This window comes from Salmo trutta, chromosome 36 (genome assembly GCF_901001165.1).
Source record: "Salmo trutta chromosome 36, fSalTru1.1, whole genome shotgun sequence".
In the NCBI taxonomy this organism is placed as follows: Eukaryota; Metazoa; Chordata; class Actinopteri; order Salmoniformes; family Salmonidae; genus Salmo; species Salmo trutta.
The window spans coordinates 9,275,850-9,290,753 of NC_042992.1; the positions used below are offsets into that span (position 1 = coordinate 9,275,850).

Sequence of the window (14,904 nt, forward strand, 5' to 3'; positions counted from 1 at the left end):
CTCTTTCTCCTGCCCCTCTCTCTCTCCTTGCCCCTCTCTCTCTCTCCTTGCCCCTCTCTCTCTCCTGCCCACCCTCTCTCTCACTCTCTCTCTCTCTCTCTCTCTCCTGCCACTCTCTCTCTCTCTCCTGCCCACCCTCTCTCTCACTCTCTCTCTCTCTATCTCCTGCCCTCTCTCTCTTTCTCTCTCTCTCTCCTGCCCACCCTCTCTCTCTCTCTCTCTCTCTCCTGCCCTCTCTCTCTCTCTCTCTCTCTCTCCTGCCCCTCTCTCCACCTACAGGCCATATTTTGAACTGAAGGCTAAATACTACCTAAAACTGGAGGTATGTACAGTGTTCATTGTTTCCGAATAGACAGTAGCTTGTTTGTGTGTGTAACACCCCTACTTTCTTCTCTTTCTCAGCAACTAAAACGTTGCGTAGACGAGCATCAGGCAAAACGGACCGTTGCCAAGGCAGACTACCGCACAGCGCTGCGTAACCTAGAGACCATCTCCGAGGAGATCCACGCCCGGCGATGCTCCACCATGGGAACCAGAGAGAGAGGCGTGGGGGCTGAGGGGGAGGGAGGCCATGATGACATTACCAACTTCAAGATGGAGTCAGACGGACTGTCCAGTGAGTGACACACACACATACATACACACACACACGTTTTAATGTGTATATCTGTGTTTGTGTTTTAATGTGTGTGTATGTTTTCCAGTGGTGTCTGTGACGTTTGATGAAGAAGGAGGATCAGAGGAAGAGAGAGAATCACACTCCACTTCCACTCCCCTCGTCATGACCTCCTCCTCCCCTCATCCCTCCTCCTCCTCCTTCTTCACCCCCTCTGCCTACCTCTCCTCTGCCCCCTCTCTCCTCTCCTCGTCCTGTCCCAGTACCATGGAGGGACCCAGTACTGGCGGCTGGCTAAGCCCAGAGTCGAGGTGTGGTTCTGGGCATGACTGTCCTCACCTCGGCCCCCGTTCCCAGTGCAGTGGGTCCTCCTCCCCAGACCCAGACTGCGACCAAGAGAGAGGTGTGTGTGTGTTCCAGTGACTGTCTATAAATGTGATTATTGTTTGGATTATTGGGTTACTTTACTGAACAAAAATATAAACACAAAATGCAACAATTTCAAAGATGTTACTATATTGGTGGGAACTGGAACACGCTGTCGTACACTTCGATCCAGAGCATCCCAAACATGCTCAATAGACTTATGGTAGAGAAATTAACATTAAATTATCTGACAACAGCCCTGGTGGATATTCCTGCAGTCAGCATGCCAATTGCACACTCCCTCAAAACTTGAGACATCTGTGGCATTGTGTTGTGTGACAAAACTGCACATTTTAGAGTGGCCTTTTATTGTCACCAGCACAAGGTGCACCTGTGTAATGATCATTCTGTTTAATCAGCTTCTTGATATGCACACCTGTCAGGTGAATGGATTATCTTGGCAAAGGAGAAATGCTCACTAACAGGGATGTAAACAAATTTAAGCACAACACTTGAGAGAAATAAGCTTCAGCTCTTGAAACATGGGACCAACACTTTACATGTTGCGTTTATATTTTTGTTCAGTGTATTTAAAGGATTGCATTTTATAAAACAAGCTTTTTCACCCTTTACCCTGCTTTGTGTGTGTGCGTGTGTGTGGTTGCATGCGTGTGTGTGCGTGCGTGTGTGTGTGTGTGTGCATGTGTGTGTGCGTGCGTGCGTGCGTGTGTGTGTGTACGTGTGTGTGCGTGCGTGTGTACGTGCGCGCGTGTGTGTGTGCGTAGGGGACAGAGCAGAGGGGGCAGAGCAGAAGTTGGAGCCGGGTCTGAGTAAGATGACCCTGACCATAACGCACCCACTGCATCCTGGGAAGGACGACCCCAAAGATGACCCTAAGACGACCCCATAGCCCCGTTCCCATCATCCTCCTGACCAACAACGAATAACGGACAGAAGGCTTCACCTCTCACTTTGTACCATTGACTCATGACCTTTAAACCTGAACTCTGAACTCTGAACTATGAGGCTTTCTATGGACTTACGTGTTTTTGTTCACTCCAGAGGCAAATCTGAAATCGGCCCCTATTCCATACATAGGAAATAATGAATAGGGGAAATCAGTGGAGGCTGGTGGGCAGAGCTATAGGAGGACGGGCTCATTGTATTGGCTGGAATGGAACAGATGGAACGGAGTCAAACATGTGGTTTCTATATGTTTGATACCGTTCCGTTCCATTCCATTCCAGCCAATACAATGAGCCCGTCCTCCTATAGCTCTGCCCACCAGCCTCCACTGGTGGAAATAGGGCGCCATTTTGGATCTTGTCCAGAAGTGATCGGGAGGAATCTGGAAGGGGAAGTCAACATGATGGATACCTGGGGATTGTGGGGGAGACATCGCTATGGCTGCATCCTGATTCTCCACACACAAGGGTGCACTTGAACACATCCTGTCATGGACTTAAAAACAATGGATTGTGTAAATTGGAGGGTGTTTCCACTATTGTTAATTGTTGGAATAACCCTGGAGAGAGATGTGACTGTTGACTTGTGGTCTCAGCGGGGATGTGAGGCAGAGGTTAATGTGGTCTCAGCGGGGATATGAGGCAGAGGTTAATGTGGTCTCAGCGAGGATTCCCCAGAGGGGACAACAGAAGGACAGACACACTGTGACATCACTGAACCCTGGACCAATGAGCAACCCCTGATCCCCACAGCATGTGTGGTTCCTCAATTAAAAGTTCCAAGTTTATGCCGGAACCGTTTGTGGTAGATGGTGGCAGATTGTGGTAAATTGCATCATTCTGTCATTGCACCACACTAGCACAAGGGGGAGTTAGAGCTGATTTTGGTTTCTCTCCCTCTAAAAACAGATAGAAACAATTCGAAATAACAAACTGGCTTTATTTACCACAGTGTGAAAGACTGATAGCCCCTCGATATAGGGTTTCTGAATCACGGAGTCCTTCTTTGCTGATGTGAAGAAGAAAATGAATGAACGAGAGTCCAGTGAGGATAGGGAGGGAAAAAGGCCTAGTCCTGAGCTATTTTTATTAACCCTTGTTTTACCAGGTAAGTTGACTGAGAACACGTTCTCATTTACAGCAACGACCTGGGGAATAGTTACAGGGGAGAGGAGGGGGGGGGGGGTCAATGAGCCAATTTTAAGGAATGTTTTCTTGATAAGTGTGTGAATTGGACCATTTTCCTGTCAAAATGTAACGAGTACTTTTGGGTGTCAGGTAGTAAAAAGTACATTATTTTCTTTAGGAATGTAGTGAAGTAAAAGTAAAAGTTGGTAGTACAGATACCCAATAAAACGACTTAGAACTTTAAAGTATTTTTACTTAAGTACTTTACACCACTGTCTCTGACATAGGGTCCAGTACATCTCTTGATGATTTCTTCCTCAAAGAACTCTCGAGCCATGATACCTGAATAAGGAGGCAACAGTGAATTATTGTGGAACACATTGCAGTCCGTGAGGTGTAGGCTACAATATTTGATGTAACCATTTGCTTTGTAAATAGCTAAACCTACCATCAAAAATCAAATATGGGCCTGGTCCCTGGCGAGAAATTGCTCCCCACAAATGGAGTTTGAGGCTTGGGGCTCGGCTTTGATCTTCTTCCTTTATTTCTGTAGCAGGGCAGTGTGGAGTGAGATTGAGATTGTTGTTGAACACAATGAACAGCATTCTCACATAGGTGTTCCTTTTGTCCAGGTGAGAAAGGGGAGTGTGGAGTGAGATTGAGATTGCGTCATCTGTGGATCTATTGGGGCGGTATGCAAGTTGGAGTGGGTCTAGGGTGTCATGGGAGGATGCTGTTGATGTGAGCCATGACCAGCCTTTCAAAGCACTTCATGGCTACAGATGTGAGTTCTACGGGGCAGTGCTCACTGACTTGCCTAGTTAAATAAAGGTTACATAAAATAAATAAATAAACACCGCAGCATCCTGCAAGCTGTGCTGCAGCATGACGCAACTTCTAAAGGAAGAACCACTGTAGATGTGACTGTTTTTCTTTCTCATTTATATATAGGTTTATAGATTTTTATATTGAATATTAAAAAATACAATCTATTTGCAGTGAAGGCACTCAACATCTACGTCACATTCAGTCATCCAACAGACTCCCATCCAGAGCGATACACAGAAGCAACCAGGGGCAACGCTGTGCTCAACGACGCGTCGACAGATCTCCCACAAGGTCAAGAAACGGGAACCCGATCCAACGACCTATCAGCCACCGGCCCAAGCTCCCAACCGGCCAGGCCACCAGCCCTTCAACCCCCCCCCCCCCCCCCCCCCCCCCCCCCCCCCCGCAGTTCCCCAAGAGCTGCCCTTCAACCATCACATTTTGATGAAATAATTCCATCCCCCCTGGCTTAGACTCTAGAGGGTTAATAAAAGGTAACCCTATGTCATACCCTCTCACACCCCCTCAATTCGAGTCTTGGTTTTAACTTAACAGCCCTTCACTGTCAAAGAGGTAAACTATTGAAAGAGTGCATGACCAACAAAATCTATGAATATAGCAGCCTATAGCCTAATTTCGTCTGTCAAACATCATTTTGTTATTTCTTAAACAGGAAGACATAGTAAAGTCTACAAATGTAATCAATTACAAATTACATGACCTTACCACAGACTAGATTAAAATAAAAATAATAATACTGCCCTTTGACTTGAAATTGATGAAGGATGTCCTTCCCTCCACATTCCTCCAGGTCATGATTCTCTATCCGTCCCGAACCACCGTGTTATTGAGGATGCACCTTCCAGTGTAAATAGTATTCTAATCTCTTCAATGTCTTCAATGCATCTTGCACCAACGTTACTTAACCATGATGATCTATCTGGTTGTCTGTTGACAGAAACCTTGGTTTGATCCATAAACTAATTGTGACAAGAAGAATAGAGTGCTGCTGGAGTTTTTTGTTTGTTGTTGTTGCATATCATAAGGTGTACGAAAAAAAAACCTCTACTTTTCTGTTGGGGCAACAACTAGTATCAAAAAACACTGGATAAAACAAAAATATATTTGGCTAGTGTATATTTACAGTGAGCTGCTGCCGCCTAGCGGTCATGCCGCAGCACTGCATGGGCTCACACAGAAGAACACGCCCTCAGACAAGCCAACAGCCAATCACCGAAGGCTGGAACGATGTCAGATGCACTTTTCAACCAACCAGTAGTCAATACCCCGCACAGTAAGTAGGAGCCGGCGACACACCAATAGTCTGCCATAAAACCTTAAAGAAGAGAGGGCAGTAGAAACAACAACAAACATGTATTACATATAGCTACAGTAGCTAGTTACAATGTAACAACGACGTGTTAATATTGCATCCATTCTATCAACAGCTATACTTTTGTGAAACTCACTTTGTAATTGTGAAGCAGGTCAGAATTACAAACAAACTCGCGGTTTTATTTGTTTAACTGGTGTTGAGAACTTTGGACTGAGTGACCATTGAACTCGTACTGACCGGTCCTCCCTATCAGAATACCGAAGTTCCCCATCTATCCCGGGCTCTGGTCAGTCAGCCATGGCCCTCCGTGTCCTCCAGACCGTGGCGGCGGTGGCTGTTCTCTGTCGGTTCCCCGTAACGTTAACTCGGGCTGGGGACAGGACAGAGGGGACTCCCGGACAATCCTACGTGGCTGCGGTATACGAGCATCAGGTTATTCTGAACCCGGAGCCGCACGTACCTCTGTCCCGGGCCGCGGCGCTCAAACACATGATGAGCAACTTGGATGTGTACGAGGAGCAGGCCGCGCGAGCGGCGGAACAGGTTGGCTACATTTGGGGGGGGGGGGAGACTGGTAGAAGGTCTCCTCTTTCAATTAACAGAACCAGATGTGTTAGTGCAGGGCTGGAACTAAAGCCTGCACACCCTGCCGATAAACTCTTCAGGACTGGGTTACACTTGTCTTTGACAGGAAGGATACACATTAATCTTGCTTTAAGGGCTGGAGTTAGCTTTATAAAGCTCTCTTCTCCCTTTCGAGTCTCACCCGTTTCCCTAATTCTCTCTCTTTCAGGGGGGTCAGATCATAGTATTTCCAGAGGATGGTCTCCAGGGGTTTAACTTCAGTCGCCTGTCCATCTCTGCTTACCTAGAGACCATCCCCGACCCACAGTCTGAGGACTGGAACCCCTGTACACAGACAGACAGACACACTCACACTGAGGTATGTACAGGGCCGGGTCCAGAATGAATCAGTTGGACCGGGCCTTTCATTTCTATAGGCGGGTACGTTTCTTTCAGGGGACCTCCTGTGTGTGCAAGCGCACGCACGTTCACAATTGTTTTTTAAACGGTGTTATAGTAAAAGGCAATAGGCAGCTCTTGAGTTTCAAGTTTGGGGGAAGCTTACAATTTATCCGACCATTTCTACCGATCTTTGTGCCAGTTATGATTATATTTATATGCGCATTTTCGTTGAACACTTTAATTTCAATAATAACTTTTTTAATTTCTCAGAATCATTGTCACGTGGTTATTCATAAAAATCTGAAGTAAAATAATAAAAATCTATAAGTTAAAATTCAACTAAGGAAAGAATACCAGCCTCAGTCGTATGGACACATTGATACACTGATCTATTGGCAGTTAAAGAAATTAGTGCATAGAACTCAAAGATAGCCTATTGTAAACCTAGAAGTTCCATAGTCAACCAAGTAAAATACATAGGTCAAAAGCTGACAAATAACAGTAGAAAATATCCTGATGAAAATTCAGGTTCTTTCAATCACATTCATCTCTCTACTCCGCCATTCATCTCTCTACTATCGGTCTTGACTTGAGCTATTGCTAGTGAAGTGTAACATTGTATCAAATCCTCTGTGTTGACCGGAAGCTGTGCTAGTGAACATGCAACATTATATCAACTAGCCTATTCTAGACCCTCACAGTTTCCCGCGCCAGTGACCTCAGAAAAGACAGCTGTTTTTTTTTAATGACTTTCCACTGGATATATTGAATCATCAGATCATGATATTTTGTTCATTAACACCGAGACTTGGTGATTATCGAGGCCGGGAGTTTTGAAAAGATGTTTCAAATACTGAGGAGCTATCATTCGCGATGGATATTTTTTTTAAAAGATACTTTGTGCGAGGTGAATAAGAAATGACTGAGAAGCTCAGTTTATTAGTGGTGGACGTGGGGAGTTAAGACAATCAGAAATCAGACATCCACAAATGGGCACTTTCCTATTTTTGCAGGCAGCAGGCCAGGCACGTGCGCTCCCTCAACGTTATCATGGAGAGAGAAACCAGACATGCTCATTGCTGACATGGAACACTCCAAACAAAAGACAATCTTTTTTTTTTTTTTTTTTTACAAAACTCGCAATGGTTACGAAATAAACCAAAACCTGTTTCTCACAAGTGTAACAGGTTGTGAACTCTGCAAACAATGAGAAATGTAAATTACTGTAAATAATACCAGTGGAGGCTGGTGGGCAGAGCTATAGGAGGATGGGCTCATTGTAATGGCTGGAATGGAACAGATGGAACGGAGTCAAACATGTGGTTTCTATATGTTTCATTTATTCTATTCCAGCCAATCTTAGCCCAAACTTCTATAGCTCCTCCCACCAGCCTCCTCAGATTACTACATGCATTAACAGACATTAATGTAACCAAATGATGGGGGATTTACAGTACATTTACTAGGCCTACAGGTGACATATGTAATGGGGAATTGATCAAAAATAAACAATCAAAGGTTAAACAATTAACAAAGCAATGAATTGGCTGGAGACAGCATTCTGGAGAGGTGAACGATGCATTCTGGAGAGCTGAACGATGCATTCTGGGGGCTGAACGATGCATTCTGGAGAGGTGAACGATGCATTCTGGGGAGCTGAACGATGCATTCTGGAGAGGTGAACGATGCATTCTGGAGAGGTGAACGATGCATTCTGGAGAGCTGAACGATGCATTCTGGAGAGCTGAACGATGCATTCTGGGGAGCTGAACGATGCATTCTGGAGAGCTGAACGATGCATTCTGGAGAGCTGAACGATGCATTCTGGGGAGCTGAACGATGCATTCTTGTCTCAACATTTTAAATGATACTCAAGACACGTTATCTTCACACATATTTTGGAAGCTTTTCACTGACAGCCAATCATTTAGACCTGTTGCCACGCACTCTGCTCAAACTGCTGGCTTCCCAATAGGCATCGGACTACACGCTACTGATTTAAAACAATCCACAGCTATTTTAATATAAGCTAATGATCCTGTGGCTAAGTCATGCTCCCTGGTGAAGTATTTTGAATGATATTATTTAGACAGGAAGAATTATAGTCTATAATTTTAGGCAAAACATCAATTTACTTTAGGAGAATCCAGCATCCTAACAGTGCATTGTGCACCCGCCAACTTTCCTTTCCAATTCACAAGAGGCTGAAACCAGAGATCTGTAGAAAATGACAAAATGCTCATGTCTCTGCCCTAAAAATGTGAGTCTTTGTCCCAAAGGCAGGAAGGCAGGCGACAAGTTTAGGATTGCATATTAAGCCCATTGAAACGTATTGGATTTATTCTGGACAGATTTTTGTCTCTGCTGAAACTCTCTCACTGGAGAAGGCATCCAAGTGAGCGAAACAGCGCCCCTCTGTCTTACAATATGTTGCCCATGTATCTAATGCTGTCTGGACAGAAATAATATGACATGTCATACTCTTTTGGTCCAGACAGCATCAGATACATGGTCTACACATACTGAGACAGAGAGGTGCTGTTTCACTGACCAGACAGCATCAGATACATGGTCTACACATACTGAGACAGAGAGGTGCTGTTTCACTGTCCAGACAGCATCAGATACATGGTCTACACATACTGAGACAGAGAGGTGCTGTTTCACTGTCCAGACAGCATCAGATACATGGTCTACACATACTGAGACAGAGGGGTGCTGTTTCACTGTCCAGACAGCATCAGATACATGGTCTACACATACTGAGACAGAGAGGTGCTGTTTCACTGTCCAGACAGCATCAGATACATGGTCTACACATACTGAGACAGAGAGGTGCTGTTTCACTGTCCAGACAGCATCAGATACATGGTCTACACATACTGAGACAGAGAGGTGGTGTTTCACTGTCCAGACAGCATCAGATACATGGTCTACACATACTGAAACAGAGAGGTGCTGTTTCACTGTCCAGACAGCATCAGATACATGGTCTACACATACTGAGACAGAGAGGTGCTGTTTCACTGTCCAGACAGCATCAGATACATGGTCTACACATACTGAGACAGAGGGGTGCTGTTTCACTGTCCAGACAGCATCAGATACATGTCTACACATACTGAAACAGAGGGGTGCTGTTTCACTCACTTGGATGCTTTATTTGAGATTGATGCGTCTTTCTGCCGGGCGCGTGTCTCAAATAAATGATAAATATTTTATTTGGACGGACTAGGAGGTGCGGTAGGGTGGGCCAGGCCCACTAAGGCCCGCCAATAAAGCCAGACCTGGGTACATACAGACACACACACACAGACTTACACTGAGTGTACAAAACATTAAGAACACCTTCCTAATATTGAGTTGCAATTCGTTGCGGCATGGATTCTACAAGGTGTCTAAAGCGTTCCACAGGGATGCTGGTCCATGTTGACTCCAATGCTTCCCACTGTTGTGTCAAGTTGGCTGGATGTCCTTCGGGTGGTGGACCATTCTTGATACACACGGGAAACTTTTGAGCATGAAAAACCCAGCAGCATTGCAGTTCTTGACACAAACTGGTGTGCCTGGCACCTACGATATCCCATTCAAAGGGACTTACATATTTTGTCTTGCCCGTTCACATTCTGAATGACACACACACACAATCCATGTCTCAATTGTCTCAAGGCTTAAAAATCCTTGTTTAACCCGTCTCCTCCCCTTCATCTACACTGATTGAAGTGGATTTAACAAGTGACATCAATAACGGAGTCATTGCTTTCACCTGGATTCACCTGGTCAGTCTGTCATGGAAAGAGCAGGTGTTCCTAATGTTTTGTACACTGTGTTTGTCTTTTGGTATATTTTTGGGGGATCAAATATTGTCAAATGTGTATTCTGTCCTGTTCTCTCTCAGGTCCTCCAGAGGTTGAGCTGCATGGCTCGACGTCACAGTCTTTACCTGGTGGCCAACATGGCTGACCTCCAGCCCTGCCGTCAGACCTCTCACCCCACCTGCCCCCCTGATGGGCACTGGCAGTTCAACACTGATGTAGTTTTCAGGTTGGTAGTACCTGTGTTGTTTCTGTTTTCAACACGCCGTTCATGAGCTGCTAGAGAATAAAAGGTGGACAGGGAGTTTCAGGTTTTCCACAACCTCCAGAGGTGCTCTTGGAATAGGGGACTTACATTATATTGCGTTTATATACAGGAGTGACTTGCTATATTGCTAAGAGGCGATCATTCAAAGCGCGCCCCCACCATCAACCATTCTCTGTATGTGCAGTATGTTTAATAATAATTTCATTATTTTTTACACATTGAGTTGAGTTATATAGATGAAAAATACAGTTTGTTCTCCCATTCACTGCAGGTCAGATGGTTCCCTGGCGGCACGCTATCACAAACACAACCTGTACTTTGAAAACGCCTTCGATGCCCCGCCCAGACTAGAGGTGGTGACCTTTGACACGCCGTTCGCCGGACGGTTTGGAGTGTTTACCTGCTTCGACATCCTGTTCCATGACCCTACCATCAGATTACTGGAGCAGGTATGTACAGGAAGCTCAGAGGGCGACAGGAAGCCTTGTGGCTACCGTCAGATTACTGAAGCAGGTATGTACAGGAAGCTCAGAGGGCGACAGGAAGCCTTGTGGCTACCGTCAGATTACTGGAGCAGGTATGTACAGGAAGCTCAGAGGGCGACAGGAAGCCTTGTGGCTACCGTCAGATTACTGGAGCAGGTATGTACAGGAAGCTCAGAGGGCGACAGAAATCCTTGTGGCTACCGTCAGATTACTGGAGCAGGTATGTACAGGAAGCTCAGAGGGCGACAGAAAGCCTTGTGGCTACCGTCAGATTACTGGAGCCGGTATGTACAGGAAGCTCAGAGGGCGACAGAAAGCCTTGTGGCTACCGTCAGATTACTGGAGCAGGTATGTACAGGAAGCTCAGAGGGCGACAGAAAGCCTTGTGGCTACCGTCAGATTACTGGAGCAGGTATGTACAGGAAGCTCAGAGGGCGACAGAAAGCCTTGTGGCTACCGTCAGATTACTGGAGCAGGTATGTACAGGAAGCTCAGAGGGCGACAGAAAGCCTTGTGGCTACCGTCAGATTACTGGAGCAGGTATGTACAGGAAGCTCAGAGGGCGACAGAAAGCCTTGTGGGCTACCGTCAGATTACTGGAGCATGTATGTACAGGAAGCTCAGAGGGCGACAGGAAGCCTTGTGGCTAGAGCGTTGGGCCAGTAACCAAAAGGTTTAAAAAAATAATCGGTCGAGTTGCCCTTGAGCAAGATACTTAACCCTAATTCCTCCTGCATCGCTGTTGTCGATGGCAGACCCTGACTGACCCGCGGGTCTCTCAGGGAGAGTACGATATGTTAAAAAATATAAAAAAAACATTTACAATTCACACATGCATATTAATACACACTGGTATATGTGTGTAATAGGACAAATATAAGCTCTCATCAAATTATTATTATACAAACACACGCACACCTTTTTTCCACAATGTTTCATTATGCATCCAAATGTTGTTGTTAACAGTCTGTGTTAATGTTTCTGTCTTTATATTTCTCCTCAGGGTATCAGACAGATGGTCTACCCCACAGCTTGGATGAACCAGCTTCCTCTGCTGTCAGCCGTTCAGTTCCAGAGAGCCTTCAGTCTGGGAGCCAACACCACTCTGCTGGCGGCTAATATCAGGGCAGACAGCCTGGGTATGACAGGAAGTGGCATCTTCACCCCTGGTACTGCCATCTACCACCATGCCAGGGCTGGGCAGCCAGAGGAGGGGAGGCTGCTGGTGCTGAGGATACCTGTACTGGACACTGCCTGGCTAGGAACAGAGAAGAGGGCCAAGGGGCAGGCAGGAGGAGAGGGGGAGGCAGGAGGAGAGACTGCAGGAGGAGAGGGGGAGGCAGGAGGAGAGACTGCAGGAGGAGAGGGGAAGGCAGGAGGAGAGGGGGAGGCAGGAGGAGAGACTGCAAGAGGAGAGGGGGAGGCAGGAAGAGAGACTGCAAGAGGAGAGGGGGAGACGGGAGGAGAGGCAGTGGAAGCTTATACCAGGTCACCTAAGCCTCTGTCTGGACAGAGGGAGGGCAACTCTGGGTTCTGTCTACAGGACAGACAACACTGCCAGGAGGATTCTCTCTCTACCTCTCCTCCTACCTTCTCTCCCTCATCCCCCTTACCCTTCACCTCCTCTATGATGTATGATCCCTTCTCCTTCCTCCTGCTGAGTGGTTCAGAGGGCCAGCTGACTGTGTGTGACGGTCCTTTCTGCTGCCGCCTGCAGTACCGACGCTCCCCACAGGGGGACAATACGGAGCTCTATGCTCTAGGAGCGTTTTCTGGCACACACACGGTTAACGGACGCTACAATGTACAGGTAGGGACCAACGTTTATATTTACTCACAATACAACTTCCATTTGGAACTGCTTGGAGGACTCCTGCACTGTGTTAACTTGCAGCATTTGTTAGTATTCAACTTCTGGTTTCTCATTATTATGTTTCACTTGCAAGTATACAGTCTACCAGTTCTACTCAGTATACAGTCTACCAGTTCTACTCAGTATACAGTTTACCAGTTCTACTCAGTCTACCAGTTCTACTCAGTATACAGTCTACCAGTTCTACTCAGTCTACCAGTTCTACTCAGTCTACCAGTTCTACTCAGTATACAAGTTCTACTCAGTCTACCAGTTCTACTCAGTCTACCAGTTCTACTCAGTCTACCAGTTCTACTCAGTATACAGTCTACCAGTTCTACTCAGTCTACCAGTTCTACTCAGTCTACCAGTTCTACTCAGTATACAGTCTACAAGTTCTACTCAGTCTACCAGTTCTACTCAGTCTACCAGTTCTACTCAGTCTACAGTCTACCAGTTCTACTCAGTATACAGTCTACCAGTTCTACTCAGTATACAGTCTACCAGTTCTACTCAGTCTACATTCTACCAGTTCTACTCAGTCTACAGTCTACCAGTTCTACTCAGTATACAGTCTACCAGTTCTACTCAGTATACAGTCTACCAGTTCTACTCAGTATACATTCTACCAGTTCTACTCAGTCTACAGTCTACCAGTTCTACTCAGCCTACCAGTTCTACTCAGTCTACAGTCTACCAGTTCTACTCAGTATACAGTCTACCAGTTCTACTCAGCCTACCAGTTCTACTCAGTATACAGTCTACCAGTTCTACTCAGTATACATTCTACCAGTTCTACTCAGTCTACAGTCTACCAGTTCTACTCAGTATACAGTCTACCAGTTCTACTCAGTCTACCAGTTCTACTCAGTATACAGTATACCAGCTCTACTCAGTATACAGTTTACCAGTTCCTAAGCTTGAGTTTTACCTCATGTCCAGCTGTGATCTTCCAATAGTTAAGCCTCTTGCAGTAGTACAACAGTTCATGCATGGTATTAAGGATTAACCCCTCCCCCTCCAGGTGTGCGCGTTGGTCCGCTGCTTGGGGTCGGAGGTCAGCTCCTGTGGACAGGAAGTGGAGGAGGCAGAGTCGAGAGTTGACTTCCTATTGGAGGGGAAGTTCGGAACCCGTCACGTTTACCCGTCATTGCTAGGTAGCGGCATGGTTCTAGAACAACCTGACCAGGTCAAGACGACCGCAGATGGTCGAGTGGCCATGGAACACTCAGGGATGACCGTCGGACTAGTGACCGCATGTCTCTACGGCAGGGTGTACGACCAGGACTAAGGTGTGTGTGTGTGTGTGTGAGTGAGTGAGTGAGTGAGTGAGTGAGTGAGTGAGTGAGAGAGAGAGAGAGAGAGAGAGAGAGAGAGTGAGAGAGAGAGAGAGGGAGAAAGTGAGAGAGAGGCTGCAGTCTAAACACTTAAAAGATACACCCTCGTCCACTTACCCTCGCCTTATGCCCTTGGGGAAATCCCCGTCGCCATCTTGGCGGGCGGTCCAAATGATTAGCCGAGCAAGGGAAGTTAGCAACGTAAGCCCTTCAGCCCTCGTTTTTAGTCGGCTTAGCGAGTGTACAATTATGTTCACTCCCGGGCCTGAAACTCCCCATAATTCAATTCACGACGATTGTACATCTGCTAACAAAAGTCAGCGAAAACTTAAAAACAACATCAATGGAGAAGTCAACATACAAGTGTAAGTAAAAACGAATGCAAATAAATTAGAAATTGTGCTACTAATGCACATGACGGCACAAACACGTCTGGTAAAAAGTAAATAGGTTTTTGTTTGGTTATCTTTTGGAAATTGTAGAAACAAAAAAAATTTCTTCAGAAGTTCCAGCCAATTCACTTGCTAGCTATCATACAGTAGGTGTATATTAATAATTATATAGTTCATCTAAGTAGACATGAACTCATAATTGACTGAAGCGCATATAAAGCACCCACAAGCTACCGGTGGCTGAAAATACAATCATTGCGGGATGAACGAGTGACAAATTTCCAGCCAAGGGTGGTCCATTTAAAAATCATTCCTTCCTCCCTCAAGTGTAAACTCGTCAGACGTCATGATACGTCATCAGAAGTGTCCACTTAATTTGAGGGCTGAGGGGATAGGGTGTGTCCAGGTGTTGGGACCGCAGCCAGGGAGAGTGAGTGACTGAGTGAGTGAGTGAGAGAGAGAGAGGGTGTGTGTTTGGGTTAAATGATTGTGTGGTCCCATAAAGTGATTTTCTACCTCAGTAAATAAATGTTCTCTTTTGTTTTCCATC

At 46.0% G+C, this 14,904-nt stretch overlaps 2 protein-coding genes across 2 annotated transcripts in view; both read left to right on the forward strand.

Annotated features, from left to right (window-relative positions):
* The window catches only part of LOC115175360 (SH3 domain-binding protein 5), a gene marked incomplete in the record, with an annotated part of 19,751 nt that extends 17,664 nt beyond the window's left edge, over positions 1-2,087 (forward strand). The window contains 4 exon segments of the mRNA XM_029734578.1: positions 280-322; positions 403-616; positions 705-1,019; positions 1,768-2,087. Of these exon segments, the coding sequence (XP_029590438.1) occupies positions 280-322; positions 403-616; positions 705-1,019; positions 1,768-1,892 (697 nt within the window).
* A 3,116-nt stretch (positions 2,088-5,203) lies between these two features.
* On the forward strand, positions 5,204-13,979 carry LOC115175361 (biotinidase). The gene is made up of 7 exons (XM_029734579.1): positions 5,204-5,782; positions 6,033-6,182; positions 10,104-10,249; positions 10,560-10,737; positions 11,777-12,079; positions 12,317-12,583; positions 13,650-13,979. Exons 1-7 carry the CDS (start codon positions 5,537-5,539, stop codon positions 13,914-13,916), a joined length of 1,557 nt encoding a protein of 518 aa, XP_029590439.1. The 5' UTR covers positions 5,204-5,536; the 3' UTR covers positions 13,917-13,979.
* Positions 13,980-14,904: the final 925 nt, after the last annotated feature.

What these genes read in the sequence shown, in the direction of transcription:
- LOC115175361 (XM_029734579.1), top strand. Translation starts at nt 5,537, where the DNA reads ATGGCCCTCCGTGTCCTCCAGACCGTGGCGGCGGTGGCTGTTCTCTGT. An exon ending in CCGCGCGAGCGGCGGAACAG is followed by an intron (nt 5,783 to 6,032) that starts GTTGGCTACATT and finishes TCTCTCTTTCAG; the next exon opens with GGGGGTCAGATCATAGTATT. An exon ending in AACACTGATGTAGTTTTCAG is followed by an intron (nt 10,250 to 10,559) that starts GTTGGTAGTACC and finishes CATTCACTGCAG; the next exon opens with GTCAGATGGTTCCCTGGCGG.